Consider the following 15,110-nt stretch of genomic DNA (forward strand, 5'->3'; position numbering starts at 1 on the left):
GCCATTTACGTAGTGGGTGCCCCGCTGAAAGTTGCCTGATGCAACCCAAACCGTCTGATCCAGTGTCGACAATCGGGTGTGTTCCGGTAAAAGAGGCAGACGTCGTTGATCCCGAAGTCTGAGTAGGCTTCTGCCTTCTGCAATCCACGGAAGCTCCACCCGAGATCGACTGGGCTACTATGCTGATCGATTCGACAGTTGAGAAGAAGTTAGCGATGCGGCTAATGGCTCCGATCAGGTTTTGCCTTGGATCAAGAACCTACTACTCGGCTGGTGGCTGATGCTAATGCGAGTAAAGCTCAAGACGAGGATGTGATACGACGAAGGCGATCGGTAAGCTGTGGTATTCGCGTGGTTCCAAAAGCCACTTGAGTAGTATGGAAGACGTTACTAAGTAAGTATTCAGTCGGGTGCTCGGTACGGGAGTCTAAGGTAGGTGGAGAGTAACAGAGGTCAGCGGGAACAGCGCCAAATGCAGAGCGAGTGTGGGTGGTGGTGGGCGGTGTGGCCCGTCGCTCCAGAGGTCTACGGTCTCCTGGAGCTGGATGATGGCTTTAGTTTTAGTGGATAGCCAATCAAATGTATCCAAACTGGGCGGTGATGGGCTAGTCTCAATTGGTGATTGGGCGATCAGAGCTCAGCTGGGGCCCAGTCGCTCATTTGGGGTTTAGCCTAGTTACCGCCTGACAGGATCCCCCCTGTTTGACTCTCTGATTGGCGGACGGGGCTATCGGGGCTAATGACCCACACTCCACCCCAAGTCCGACACTCACTCAACTCAACCTTGAACCTACTAGGAACTGCTCCTTCCATTCCACACTTCGCGCCTCTGCGATCAAGCATGATAACAGACCACCTGCGTGAAGTCCTGAACAACCAACACTGTATCAGATCAATCTCGTCGATGCTTTGAATACCTCTCCAGTAACACTGAGTAAGTCGAGGTCTTCCTTGTTGATGCCTTATCCTCCCAAACAGCCAGCTGCTCAACCACCATCACCAACGCTACTACCACCATTCCCTCCGACCTCCTCACCCTCACACACACTTTCACCATTCCCCCCCCCCTCCCCTCCCACACCCACTCACCCCCTCTTCTCGTCGGTCAACCTCTCTCTCACCCCTCTCCGCAGTCATCTGACGACTGGCTAATCTTGGAGACTGTATAGAGACGATCTCCGTTGCTTTCGACAGAAATAGGGTGGCCCCAGCGTTACCCCCATTCACCACCTCTATTCTTCTTCCTCCTCCTCCTCCTCCTCCCCGGCACCGTCATCGCACTCATCATCTTGCAGCTCCTATTCCCTCCTCCTCCTCCTCCTCCTTCCCCCCCACCCCCACTTCCTCCTTCCCTTTCCCCTGCCATTCTCCGGTCTACGCAGCTCTCCACCTTACTGCACTAGCTTTCCATCTCCGTCTCTACATTCCTTGCGCTGAGGTTGGAGGTTAATCGTCATTCCGGATCGTGGGACAGGGCTTGGACCATAGAACTGTTACATCAGCTTCCTCGGAGATATCGTACTGTTTCAGCCGACTTCACTCTTAGAGAGTAGAGTCACGTCCGCTGTGGCTGTCAGTCAGCAACAGAGCCGGCTGCTTCAGACAGATAGCCCCCTCCTCCCTTTCCCCTCTCCTTCCGTCCACTCCCCCGGGACGGGTTGATACTCTCATTACCTACACATACCGATCTGGAAGGAGTCACAAGCTTATCAGCTTCACTTTCTTCGACGTGCGACTAAGCCCCTTTGACTCGATTAGCGGACTCTAGGTTTGCCCCGTGCCCAAGCTCCTCGGGAGGCTAGTCCGGTTGCGCAACAGTCATCTGGCCCGCTCAGGTCTCGTCCTATCACCGACGCACCCTCTTTTTCTTGCGTGCAGCTGTTGTGTTCTGCCCCCCTCCACCCATTCATATTTGCAGATCATCTGCACGCGCATATCGGTTTCCGTCGTGCATAGTCCCTGCAGAGGTCGTCTCACCTTGACACCGCATTATCGCGCTCCCAGTGGTCTGCTTCGTTATTTACGCTCCCGCTGTAGTAGCAGTGTCAGCTTCCGAATCCGCCTCTTCCCTTCCGTTGTCGCAGCCTGCCGGCTCTTCCAACTAGGACCATCTTTTTCAGTTTAGTGGTGAAGCATATCGTGACCATGGCCACCACTTCGTTCCGTGATTCTGTGAACTCATTGGGTTGGTCTCGGAGAGATCCAGATCTACCAGCGCGCACCAACCCGTCGAATGCTCCTTTCCTATCACGGTTGCAATCTTGGAATCCATTTGGGCAAGGGGAGGGCTATTTGCAACTACCCACTCACGAAGCTCCAGGAGCCCCTCTGCCAGCAGCAACGCGACGAGAGGAGGAAGACAGTTTCTTTGCCTGTGAGTCGTCCCAACGCATGACCCGATTCTTCCGACGTACTGTCCATTTCCTTGATTTGCCGGACTGGCTGGTCCAGGTGACAGACCCAGTTCCTGCATCGCATCGGGGTTTCACCCAGGCCCTAGTAACGGGCGATGGTGACGCCTTTTCCATTGATTTGCAAATCTCCTATATGTCCGTCATTTAAGTTTCAGCTAATGCTAATCATGCATCCCCTTCTAGTAAGCCGATGGGATCGGATGCTCATTTTTATTGCCTGCAATCTGGGTGCTGCCGTCTGCTTCCTTATTTGCTTTTTCCTCTTTCCAGTCCTGTCACTCAAGCCCCGCAAGTTTGCCATCCTGTAAGTTGCTTGTCCCCTATAATCTTCTGGAACCTCGACACATGGGGAGAGGGATGAGGCGGTGGTGTGTACTTCCTACCCTTACTGGGAAGCATGCACGACCAAGCCACATTCCAACTTCCGTGCTACACTCTATTGCGACTTAATCCTCTATGCGCCAAGCCCTGCGTGAATGAGAATCTGTGGCTGACCCAACCGGTTTTTGCTTGGATACTAGATGGTCCGTCGGTTCTCTGCTATTCTTGCTATCATGGGCAGTCCTCATGGGACCGATGGTCTACGCCAGACATCTGGTCTCGGGATCACGACTGCCATTCACAGCAGCCTATTTCGGGTCGATCGCCATGACCCTGTACTTTGCTATTGGGGTGAGTACCTACCAATCTCCTATAAGCTTCTGCCGTAGCGCCAAGATTCATCCCTGTTGCTCCCGTGTCGAGTATGCCTGCGCTTTCAGCGCCAGCTGCTCTGCGATCTCGGTAACTCCTGCTAAGGGATCTCGCATGTCGCCGGGGGCGTACCGTGCATAACGCTCGAGGTCTTCTTCCGACCAATGATCTATGACGTCATGATGCATGGGAGCGCCCGGGCGTTGGACGAGGTGATCTCTCACGATAGCGCTTTTAGTGTTGCGGGACCTTCAGGGATGCCGGCGCACGTGCACGTGCACAAACAACGTCCAGCTTGGAATGGGAATAGCGGCTAACATGTTTCGCCCGGTCTCACAGCTTCATTCCACCTTGTTGACCCTGATCTCCTCGATCTTCCAGCTGGCCGCTCTTCTGTGGTATCTTGTCAGCTACTTCCCCATGGGTAGCACCGGTCTGCAATTCATGGGACGTTTCGGCGCGCAGCGTGTTACGGCATGGATGACCAGCTGATAATGTCGCGTTGATTGTGTATAGTATAGAGTAACGAAGCGACGCTTCTCTTATGTGCCCTGTTGTAGAACTCTTGATGTATAATCCCTCATACTTCCATGGTCAGAACGAGAACAAGGTCGAGCCTTGTCGATGCAGCTTTGCTAGCGGGTTCCTGGTTTTGCTTACCCTGGTCTCCAATATACTGTATAGAAAATCCGGTCCAAGATCTTTCTCTCGGGAAGACAACACCAATTTGACATGCGTTGCTTCGCTTTCAACTAGTCTATCCATCATTCCCAGTTCTTTCTCCCTCAGCTCTTCCCCTTTCTTTCAAACTCCATCCCCATCTCCATCTCAACCCAACCCATCCCTCTCGCACCGACGATAGAAATAGTCGTCCGCCTTCCTTTCGCAATATTTCCCATCATCATAAAATCAAAAAGAGAGAGACCAGAACCTTAATCCCAAAACCCAGATGGGAAACACTCCACAGTAAGGTACAGGGATCTTCCCACGAGCGATTCCCTATCTACGTACTTGAATATCATGGATCTCCTATCCAGCCATGTGTGCTTGCGTAGGTTGTGCGGTGTGGTGTGGTGTCTGTGTCCCCTTTTCTTCCCTGTTCCCCTGTTTGAAATTTTATTCTTGCCGTCTTGGTGTTACCCCCGTGTTTTCTATTTGGCGGGAGGCTGGAATAGGAAGGAGATTTGGATACTATCTACTTCCACGGTGGGTGTGGGTGTATGTATCGGTTGGGGTGGGATATGTTTGGTGGTTGTTACTCGGATGTGGGATGGATGGGTTGGATGAGGATTTGGGGCTTTTTGGGATTGGGATTGGGGGTTGAGGGTTGAGGGTTGCGTGGCGAGGGTGAGGGCAATATCTTCAGGGATACGGGTTGATTGAGGATGAGAATTGGGCTCAGTGCAGGGGATTAGTCTGGCCTGTGGATGGAAATCGGAAAAGGGTTCCTGGGGGGGCTTGTTTGGTTAACGCGGGTTTGTGAGAGGTACTGTACTTTATACTACGATGGATGAGTTCTTTTGCTAGTGGCTGTAGATACTGGACTTGGGTTTGGTTTGTTTGAGGGAGCTTATGCTGGAGTGGATGTCCTCTGATAGTCTGTCTGAGTAGCATACTCTATGGCTGTGCTCTACATGTTAATCACATCGCTGTTTCATCTGAAAGCCCATATCGCCACGTCAATCAATCAACCTGCTACTTCCCTCGGCTCATCACCATCCCCACCGCACCGTGAATAACCTTGACGCCTGGAATCTCCGCTTCCCAGATGCCGGTGTCGCCGCCGGAACCAACTTCATGCCAGCGCTTGATCAAATCGTTGCTCTCCTTCGGCTTGACATCCGTAGAGACGGTTCCCACCGTGACGTGCGGGGTCTCGTTGGCGCACGGCCAGTCGCCCTGGCTTCCGTCCTCGGGGGGCATGATGCGCGCGATGAAGGCCATCAGGCGGTTGTCCCAGATGAGGCGCTCCAGGCGTACGCGCACGGGGGCCAGAGTCGGGGTGATGGTCAGGTCGGATTCGGGCTTGTTCTTCATCTTCTCGATGTACTGCCGGGTGTATCCCTCCCAGATGTCGGGGTGCTCTTTCTTGGACGCGCGGTGGATCAGCGTGACGTGGAAGGAGGGCTGGATGCGGCGCGATTTCGCGAGCTGGTGGTAGATGCGGGCTCGCTCGGGGTCGGTGGACGGGGGGAAGAGCGACTGCAGCACGTTCGACACCTCGGCCGCCGGTAGGCTGATGCAGAAGTACTCGAGCTTCTTGGCCAAGTCCTCAGCGCTGGGTGCGACTGCGGAGTCGGGGCTGTTGGTTTTGTTGTTGAGGTTGCTCTTGTTCTTTGATTTCTGGCCCCCGGAGCTGTAGGCCTGGCTAAGGTCCAGCTCCACCTGATAGTCATGCATTGCCCAGTTGATTGCATCGTCGAGCTGCTGCGCAGTGGGGACCTCCCTCACGAGCTTGGGATACGATGCGTGTAGGGCTTTCACCACTGTTTCCAGGTTCTCGCGCGAGGAGGCTGCGACATCTAGGTCGATGACCTCGTCAAAGTACGAGTCGGGTACGCGGTCGGTGTTGACGCCCTCGAAGCGCGTGAGGAATCCCTCCATGATCCCGATGATTTCTTCGCTGTTTTTACTGCCTGCGCGAATCGTCTGGTGGTTGTCACCACGATTCAGGACCCGCTGTCTTGTAATCTCTCGAATCCCCGGAAGCATCTCTTGCTTGGGGTCGTGGACGTAGTGAAGTGCGATGAATCGAGCCCGAGGAATAGCAGTAGTAACGTCCTGTATGATCTGCTCTCTTTCGCGCCTCTGGTGGTTGTTCCGGTCCGCGATGACCACGGGATGTACGGCAAGCAGCATGTTAATATCCGTGGCGAATTTCTTTGGCTTGTTCTTCTGCTTTGGGATGTTGTCGTTCTGCACTTGGCCCCAGTTGAACAATTTGGCCAGAGCAAGTCCCACGGTGGTCTTTCCGCATCCCAGCGAAGCCACAGGGACCAAGACAACATCTCTTGTCACTTCTTCCTTTGAGCCTTCCGATTCCATCTGGATGATCTCAGATCCGTTCAGACCTCGTTCCTGAAGAAACCCTTCTCGCATAGCGATAATTCCGTGGTTCTTGTTGTACTGCTCCCCGAGTCGCGGGTTTTGCGCGAGCTGTCTTCGAGCATACTGCAGGTACTCTTCCGTGATTTTTTTGTGTTTCTTGATGTTGGGGTATCTTTTGGCGATGATAGCTTTGGTGCACTCGCGCCACTGTCTGTACATCAAGTAAGGCTCCTCAAACTTGTATTTGAAGAACCAGTCATGGTAGGGTGGACGACCACCTTCACCCATCTGACAGCGAATCACGAAACCTTCGGTCTCGCGGCCATCCCAGGTTCCGGTCTCTGCACACTCCTCAAGAAACTCCTTCACCTGGTCGAGGTCCTCGTACACAACGAAGTTGGCCCTCTTGAAGCCCCACGAGTCGGCGAATGCGTGAACCTCCGAGCTAGAGCAGGTCGCGAACTTTGGGACATTGAAGTTGAGGCCATGGAGGTAGATGCCCGAGACCGACTCGTCGTAAGCAAGGACATGCTCTTCGAAGCTGTCGTCGCAGAGCTCGCCCACTGCCGTCACATTCAGTCTGCGCAGCTCTTTAGCCAAATCCTTGACGGACTTTCCGACGGACTTGACGTGCTTCTCCACCCACCGTTCACCGGCCTGGGCGTGACTGACTTCCGTGTCATTTCGGACACCTGTCGAGTGTTTGCTGCACACCAACAAAGTTCCGTCTTCGAGGCCGGAAATGAAGATGATGCATCCGTTCTCTTTCACGCTGAGCTCATATGGTCCCCGTGTATTCATCTCAATGTTCCTCCACTTTGTCGCATTGACCTCCTCGATGTTGAAAAATTTGTCATACCCCCGTACCGCAATCTCATGTGTACCATCTTTCCTTTGGGTGGTAAAAAGCCCCCGGGCGTAGGTGGGGAGATCGGGGCGTCTGTAGTCCCAGTCCTGGAACTTCCAAGAGTTTACCTTGATGCCTTTTGTCTTGTCCACATCAAATGTTGACTTTCTGCAGCCGAATGATTTCTTGCTCGCAGCTTTGCCTCTCTTCGTGGCTTCCTCCAGGCTCTCGACTAGCTGAGCTACCTCCTGCTCGTCCTGCTGTACTGTTTTGATGTTTTCGTAGGACATGGTCGTGAGATACCGTTTCGAGTTGCCTTGAGCTGCAGGGATCAAGAGCCGCGAGCGGTGGAAACGCGCCTGAAGGAGCTGAGGCCGGCGGCTTCGAAGGGAGATGGATGTCGCTAACGTGTTTCGCCTGGGCCAGAGAGCTATTGTGGTTTGAAGTAATCGCGCTTGCTTCATGAAGGGAATGAATCTTAATTGGAAGAAAAGCTCAACGAATCATGATTCGAGAGATTGTAGTGGAGGGAGAGGGAAAGAGTAAGGAACGCGTTACTGTCAGCCTTGCCGGGAATTGGAGCTGCTTATCGGCTTTGTTCATATGCGGGGCAGAGCTTCCTCTTTATACTGTTTTAAAAAAGCACCTTTTTTTCCCGCTCGCCGCCACCTTCGACCACCCCTCATTCACTTCAGCCTGATACACCTCCCAACCCGAACTTACAAGCTTTTCCTGGCTTGACCTATTCACTTACCATATATTTGTGACTCAAGGTGTGATAATATTCACTAAATTGGCTCAAATCCGCCTGACTGACTCATTCTCAAGTTGTTTAATCACTTAGCCGTCACGATGAGTCAACCCAACCCCTACATTCTCGCCGCCGAAAAGCCCTCCGCCCTTTTGACGCTATTGCGCGCGAATCCCTCCATCGCCTCCGGTCAAGATGAGCACGGTTACTCATTACTCCATGCTGCGGCTTCCTACGGACACATCGAGCTCCTGCGCGCCCTGGTGAAAGAGTTCAACGTGGACGTCAACCTTCTCGACGAAGATGGCGAGACTTGCCTGTTCGTCACGGAGAGCGTTGAGATTGCGAAGTGTCTTATCGAAGAACTCGGGGTCGATTATAACAAGAGAAATGATGAGGGCCTAGCCGCCTACGAGACCATTGAGAATGATGACTCGTTCCCTGAAGTTGCGGCCTACCTGCGGCAAGTAGCCGGTGTACCAGCCCCCGCCCCTGCAGATTCGTCGGCGGACGCAGCCCTGAACCAACCCCCGCCTTTGCCTGCGAACCTGCAGCTGAATTTGGGCACAGTGTCGGAGCAAGAGGCCAACGCAGGGCTCGACCAGGTGGATCCCGAGTTCAAACGCCGGATCGATGAGCTGGCCGCGCGGGAAGACTTCCACAGTGAAGCCACGCAAAATGAACTGCGGCAGCTGGTGATGGACGCCCTTCGGGGCTCTAGCATTGACACTGACGAGCGGAGTGTGCGTCAGAGGACGGATTAAGAGGTCTCAGCACACGATCAAATAAACAATGTGGCTTGTCGAACAGCTCTCACTTGTCTCCTCGGAGTCCAGTCAAACGAATTGGACGGGTCGGAGCAGCTTGTGAGATATTCAGCGCTCGATCTTGAACAATTATTGACCTCAACCTTTTTCAACGCTTCGAAGGGTAGCATTGCGCCGCTGTCTCTAACAAGGGAACCAGGAAGTAAGCCTACTTCCAGGTTCCTTGAGAGATAGCAGTTTTGTGTCGACGAGAGGTTCAAATCAGGCTTTGATGAAATGCGCTCGTATCACCAGGCTATATACCCCGCTTGAGAAGTGGCAGCTATGAGGGCCATATTCTACAATAATTGGACGATATCGTGCGCTGGTTGATGAACACACCGCTCTTCCCGTACTCGCATAATAGAAAGTCTACCTCTCTCATCGGCTATCGTTTTTGATCGATACCTTCTTGTAGAATAGCAACAATTGTTGATGCTCCAGCATGTAGATCGGGGAGATGTCATCCCACGTGATCCGGCGCCTTTTCCCCGCATCGCCCGTCTGTGCTTCTGTTGTTGCTCCAACCATCCAATTACCTGCTTTAGCCTGTTCAGGTGCATCCATCCTCTCGTTACAGCCCCGGCTGTCTGACCAAAGTACCATTCTTCCAGCGCTTGCTCCTAATCGGATACCCCTTGTCGCCATCATGGATTACAGTTCCGACACTCCACCTCCCCCGCCTCCCAAGCCCAGCAGCCACGAAGCCAGTCGAGGAGGCACTCCCCAACTCAACTCGCCCTTGCCAGGAACGCCACAACAGCTTCACAGACCCTACAATCCACAAGACAGAGCAAGCATGTATCCAGGGAACCGGTATTCGTCGCCGGGGGTCTCTCTTCCGGGCTCCCAGAACGCGCTGCCTCAGCCCCCACCTATCGAAGAAGGCTGGCTACCGAGCGGTGTGAAGGATAAGACGTATGACTCCTTCTCTGTCCGCTATCAATCCCTGCTTTTCTTCATGTGGATTACGGCTTTCTGACTTGGGTTTCTTTTTACAGGACTGTGGATCTGCAAACCATACTCAAAGACCCAAACCTCATTTCGGCACTCTCGAGCCAACACCCCTCCTACGCGGCGCATCAGCAACATCTCCAATCCCTCCTGACATATAACAAAGACCTGGCGAACCGGCTCCTGGAGCTACAGTCGCAAATGTCCGAGCTGCGGTCGTCAACGGAGACTCTCCTCCTGACCCACCAGTCACTGGAGGTCTCGTGGCGGAAAAAGCAGTCGGAGATGGACGCCGCGTTGGCCCCGTGGTCGCCGAAGGCGTTGTATCAGAGACTGGCTGCTTCAATCGCAGAGCAAGAGGCCGTCTGTCGTGCGGTTGAGGAGAGTTTCCTGGAGGAGGAACACCATGGCCGGGCGTCTGAGAAGGAGGTCGCGGATTGGGTCCGACGGGTCCGGGCTGAGTCGGCCAAGTTGGCCGCCCGGCGAGAGGCGAAAGCTAGATGGGATGAGGGAAGAGTTGGGGGTTGGAGATAAATGGGGTGGTTGACTCAAATAAAGGGATCTACTACTCTGGGTCTAGCACTGTGCCACTGATAATTTAGGCCACGGTATGAGTTTTCTAGACATTCGCTAAGCGTATCCCGAAGGAGAAAGGGCACCAGAAAAACAGCAACAGCACGATATCCTACAGCAGCCTTGCCAATCACCCCTGAATCGTCACAATCTACACTTTACTGAAATGCTCGCAGCTGTTCGGCCCGGACGTGGGGATATCAGTCCCTTGCTGCCTTACGGCCACTCTCAAGGTCAATATCCTGGCCTCGGTCTCTGTTCTTCACTCTCGTGTGTGTATAATTCGCCGTTGCCCAATTGTCTGCGCAGACATGACTCGGAAACCCGACGCTCCGGAAGAAAGCATGGCTTCTGTCCCTGGCTCCCCACGACCAGCCTGCTCCGCGCATCACGGGAAGATGGTAGAGCCGAAAGCCTGTCCAAGCGAAGACTATCCCCATGACCGACCCAAAAATGATATCGAATCCATGATGGCGGTAGTCAAACCACCGCGAGGCAGCTATGAAGAACGCCACTGCAATGGGCACGAAGACAACAATGAGCAGGTAAACCGGCGGGGCTGCACCTTGCTTCCGGATGGCGCCCCGATCCTGTCTCTGCAGATCTTGGCTAAGCGGCGAGGGAGCGAGATATGGGAACCCGATGGACAATTTAGAACAAAGCCATAGCGAGATATATGTCAATCCGGCGAACGCGACTATCCACCACTCCATCGTCAGCGACCATCTCCTTTCGCGTTATCATGGCCTTTTTCTTGGGGGAACGAAGAACGACTCACACGAAGAATGTCCACTGGGAAAGCTAGAAAAGCCATCATGCGTCAACTCCCGTGCTTGATTCCGACATATCTCCCACGTCACCATTGTAGGAGCCCCATCGAGTCTCGATCCCAGGCCGCTCACAGCAAAGGAATTGACCTTGGAGAGATCCGGATCGCATCGCGCAAGCATATCCGGTCGCGGCTTCCCGAATAGATCCTTTAGTCCCTCGGTGGCCATCAAGGCCCCCGCGAGTGCTATACCCAGACCCAGCCATCCAGCATTCCACTCCCACAGCTTATACCGCCATCGCCGTGCGCGCGCTGCGGTTCTTGTCGACGTTGTATCCTCCTGGCTGGCTGCCATCGCCGTCGGGCCCCGGATGAGTACCAATGCCCCGAGGACGATGAGCACGGCCGGTACGATCAAGGCCACCACCGCCACCACGGCGACCGACACGGTATCATGGTCTCGATGGGGGAAAGAGATGCTCGGATCGATGAGCGAGAATGGCCTTTGGCTTGGCGAGACGCGGGAGAAACCAAAGCCAATGAGTGCGATACCACTGCCGAGATATGAGTACGCGTATACGAGGATAAGACCACTCGCTAGCTGATTTCTAAGGAACGGGGAACGATGAAATGTCACGATGGGGAGATACGCACATGATGAGTACCCAGTCAATGATATACGAGGCGATCAGTCGCTTAGAGTAACGCCCGTGTGTTACTGCTTCTGCGTTTGCTCCGGTCGCTGTCGCAGATGCTTGTTCGAGTCTGTTGGTGTTGCGTGCCATTGTTGATGGTGATGATGTCATATACGACAGTGCCTAGTAACGAATAGATAGTAACGGTTTTAGCAGACGAAAGCAACACAACTCAGTGTTTTCGAGCAAGTAGATTAAGCTTGCCGTATGAGTACGAAGAAGAGAAAATCATTCCTGTGCTCGTTTTTCCCTCGTATGCGAGGGTGGTTGAGCTGAAGCTGCAGCAGCATGTAAGCCTGGACCTTACCAGGTGACCGTGACATTTCTGTCTCAGGCACTCAGGCAGCCAAGGGAGCCACTCGTGCACTCTTCGTATTGGCACACACACTCTAAACCCCATGATCTGCACTACAACTCTAACATGCAGATCTTGCAGGGGTGATCGACGACAGGGATACAGAACAAAGCAACCGAGCATGTTTTCCTCGCATATGGATTTTTGACACATCATTTCATTGACTCATATACATAACATTAGCTAGTAGATTACATTAACAACGCTTTTGCCTTCTTGGTGAAGCGTGAAGTTGTCACACGCGCTGCGCCGCGTCAGCAAGTTTATTTCTTGCCGTCCAAGTCGGAGAAGAAGTTCTTGCCGAAGCTCTCGCTACTGTCGTTGAAGCGGAGCTTGCGGTCGATGCGGCGGATCTTCTGCATGTCCTCGTCGCTCAACTTGAAGTCGCCTTCCAGGTTGGCCTGGATTCTGGACGGGGTCTTGGACTTGGGGAGGACGGAGTGGCCTTGTGTGACACCCCAGGCTGTTCGACGAAAGAATGGTGTTAGTGGGTGTGGACTTTGTGGTGAGATTGAGGAAGGGGGAGAAGCTTACCCAGTGCAACCTGCGCGCCGCTCTTGTTGTACTTCTTGCCGATGTCCACCAACACGGGGTCCTCGATCAGCTTGCCGATGGTGCCCTCCTTCGAGTAGAGCTCGTTCTGGTTGCCGAAGGGCGAGTAGTGGGTGATGTGGATGCCCTTGGACTTGTGGCATTCGTCGAAGTCGGGCTGCTGCAGCCAGGGGTGGCATTCGAGCTGGTGCACGGCGGGAACCACGGAGGCCTCCTTGAGCAGGCGCTCCATCTCGACCTTGGCGAAGTTGGACACGCCGATCGCCTTCACCTTGCCGGTTGATAGGAGCTTCTCCATCGCTTTGTATGTCTGTACAATGGGATGGATTGGTTAGTACATGCCATGTGCGTTACTTGTGGACGAGGATGAGGTTGGAGGGTTCTTACGTCGACGTAGTCAATGTTCTCGACAACCGGCTTGTCGTTCTTCTTGGGGAACAGCTCATCACCACGCTTCCAGGCAACGGGCCAGTGCATCAGGAATAGATCAATGTAGTCCAGCTGTAGGTCGTTGAGCGAGTCCTGCAGGGCCTGGGGGACATCGTCGGGGTGGTGCTTGTTGTTCCAGAGCTTGGTGGTGACGAAGAGCTCCTCGCGGGGCACGCCGCTCTTCTTGATGGCTTGGCCGACGGCCTTCTCGGTGCCGTATCTAGATACAGGCCATCAGCATGGGCAGGAGATGTGGGAGGATTCTTTGATGGAAACGTACACTCTGGCTGTGTCAATGTGGCGATATCCGGCCTTGATCGCTTCGAGCACGGCATTCTCCTGGGCATCGGCGTCCTGCCAGGTACCGAATCCGACAGCGGGGATCTCTGCACCGGTGTTGAGCCTGAACTTGGTTGCCATTGTGTAGGATGTGAATATGTAGGAACTGAGTATGGAGGATATCAATTGAGTTGTTCTGTGCAGGTAAGTATGGTCTGTCTGATTTTATGCTCGCTGCCCAAAACAACGGCCAACTTTATATCGGCGACGATAGGGACCGACGTCAATTTGACGCAGCGTCCTGCTCAGACAAGGTGCTTGTCCCTCCCTCGCGGTGTGGCTAATCATGACGTCGGGCAGGCCACTGGAGCTTTACCGGAGGTTCCACAGATTGGACCCAGCAATGGGTCCGCGAGAGGCAAGACACATTATTTAAACGCCTATGGCCCAGGATGGTTCGATAGATATTCCTGCTCGAAATGACTGCTTTAAAGCTACTTGGATTGAGTGAGTACTGAGTACTTTCAGAAGTTTGTCGTGCTATCATACACAATAATGGTCAACAGTAGACCCGCATGGAATCCTCGAGCAAAGAGGCAATTCGCAGGATGAAACCAATCAACATGTTATATGCCCGTCTGCTCGACACCTGCCATGTGAAGTGCCAATGAACAAAAGCACACTGCCTTGAGTCATCAATCTCGATGTTCGAATTCCAACTGCAACCTCGCGCAGAGAGTTATCGGACGCAAGCTACAGTACATGTAAGATGAGGAGGAAAGCTGCTGAGGCTCCCGGAGCTTCGCGGAAACGGTTAGACTGCCGGAGCTTGGGTTGGTTGTTTGTCCCGCAATCAAACAGCATTAGTGGTAGCATCCACTCCCCGTAGCTGATACTTTCTATAAATTTTGGGCGCAACCCACAACAATTTTTTTTCTTCCCATCATGATCTTGCAACCACCATCAGCAAAAAGCTCAACCAACAACTCGACACTTCGAGGCTGTCTTGTCTAATGGCGACTTGACACCCTCAATTGCTCTTATTAACAATTGTAAAAGGTATGCGAAGACTTTTTCTTGAAGTTTTTGATTCCCCCACCTCTTGGATGATGACCCTATGACACGCTTTAAGGCATTCCTCAAACTTAATCACTATGTGGAATTCGTGTTTTAACTCAAGTTTCAGCCTTGTCTGACCTACTTCATTTAATCTTGCTGTTTATTCATTTAGCTCGTCAATTGTGACTTTCCACTAACTTGCTATCTGATAGGTAAATACCACCTCTCGAACTCCTTGCCCATCTGGCTGCCGATGAAGAAATCTTGAACGAACGGGCGGACATAACGTGTGCATGGACCTACACCCATCAAAAGCGAGGCGTACAAACCTTGCGGGTGTCAGGAAAGTGTATAACTTGTTGAGATCTTCGTCACCTGAGCTTTCATCATTCATCTTCAGTTGTTGGATCTGTTTTGGCGTCGAGTCATACTAACAGGGACTGACAGGTATTTTCACACTGTCTGCATTATTCTCTCCTGGCACACACCAGCATTGCACACAAGTCAACTTTATATGATGAACACATTTATTCACACTGTTTGATCTGTGTACACTGTACTTGGAAATGAACTTATTACACAAAATTCTGATTTAATGAGGTCAGTATTCGGAAATTTTTGTTTTCTGTGGGCTTTCGCTAACTTAGTTCCAGCCTGACTTCAGTTGACATTTTAAATATTTGAATCACTCATAACATGTTATGGATGTGTTACTGATTCTGTTGTCAAAGGTTATAGGAAATTGCAGCGACACCGTAGTTCATCGACTGGAAAATTGTGAGTTGTGCCCTTGACAACACCCTGCCCTTGCATGATGATTCTTAAATTCGCTGTGTTCTTACTGAACTACAATGTCGAAACAACAAAGATTCACCTTGGAGAACTG

General features: G+C 52.8%; 6 protein-coding genes across 6 annotated transcripts; 3 read left to right on the top strand and 3 right to left on the bottom strand.

Moving 5' to 3' along the window:
- Positions 1-1,647: 1,647 nt before the first annotated feature.
- On the top strand, positions 1,648-3,650 carry BO97DRAFT_97213 (putative Golgi traffic protein SFT2). The gene is made up of 4 exons (XM_025701171.1): positions 1,648-2,374; positions 2,598-2,718; positions 2,936-3,086; positions 3,447-3,650. Exons 1-4 carry the CDS (start codon positions 2,146-2,148, stop codon positions 3,597-3,599), a joined length of 654 nt encoding a protein of 217 aa, XP_025550676.1. The 5' UTR covers positions 1,648-2,145; the 3' UTR covers positions 3,600-3,650.
- A 1,079-nt stretch (positions 3,651-4,729) lies between these two features.
- BO97DRAFT_406163 (tRNA ligase) lies at positions 4,730-7,574 on the bottom strand. Its single transcript, XM_025695358.1, has one exon. The coding sequence runs from the start codon at positions 7,290-7,292 to the stop codon at positions 4,803-4,805; it is 2,490 nt and encodes an 829-aa protein (XP_025550677.1). The 5' UTR covers positions 7,293-7,574; the 3' UTR covers positions 4,730-4,802.
- Positions 7,575-7,681: 107 nt separating this feature from the next.
- Positions 7,682-8,885, top strand: BO97DRAFT_470968 (ankyrin repeat protein). Its single transcript, XM_025700001.1, has 2 exons — positions 7,682-7,775; positions 7,831-8,885. Exon 2 carries the CDS (start codon positions 7,855-7,857, stop codon positions 8,515-8,517), a length of 663 nt encoding a protein of 220 aa, XP_025550678.1. The 5' UTR covers positions 7,682-7,775; positions 7,831-7,854; the 3' UTR covers positions 8,518-8,885.
- Positions 8,886-9,208: 323 nt separating this feature from the next.
- On the top strand, positions 9,209-10,047 carry BO97DRAFT_435205 (vacuolar protein sorting family 37 protein; the record flags this gene model as incomplete). Its single annotated transcript, XM_025697718.1, has 2 exons — positions 9,209-9,477; positions 9,561-10,047. 2 exons carry the CDS (start codon positions 9,209-9,211, stop codon positions 10,045-10,047), a joined length of 756 nt encoding a protein of 251 aa, XP_025550679.1.
- A 97-nt stretch (positions 10,048-10,144) lies between these two features.
- On the bottom strand, positions 10,145-11,807 carry BO97DRAFT_406166 (phosphatase PAP2 family protein). The gene is made up of 3 exons (XM_025695359.1): positions 11,510-11,807; positions 10,865-11,409; positions 10,145-10,783 (listed from the first exon to the last, which is right to left on the bottom strand). The coding sequence occupies exons 1-3, from the start codon at positions 11,638-11,640 to the stop codon at positions 10,287-10,289; spliced, it is 1,173 nt and encodes a 390-aa protein (XP_025550680.1). The 5' UTR covers positions 11,641-11,807; the 3' UTR covers positions 10,145-10,286.
- Positions 11,808-12,168: 361 nt separating this feature from the next.
- Positions 12,169-13,306, bottom strand: BO97DRAFT_392069 (aldo/keto reductase; the record flags this gene model as incomplete). The annotated part of the gene is made up of 4 exons (XM_025693852.1): positions 12,169-12,368; positions 12,440-12,767; positions 12,845-13,106; positions 13,167-13,306. The coding sequence occupies 4 exons, from the start codon at positions 13,304-13,306 to the stop codon at positions 12,169-12,171; spliced, it is 930 nt and encodes a 309-aa protein (XP_025550681.1).
- Between the last annotated feature and the right edge of the window lie 1,804 nt (positions 13,307-15,110).

The sequence above is a fragment of the Aspergillus homomorphus genome, assembly GCF_003184865.1.
Source record: "Aspergillus homomorphus CBS 101889 unplaced genomic scaffold BO97scaffold_22, whole genome shotgun sequence".
Classification (NCBI taxonomy): domain Eukaryota; kingdom Fungi; phylum Ascomycota; class Eurotiomycetes; order Eurotiales; family Aspergillaceae; genus Aspergillus; species Aspergillus homomorphus.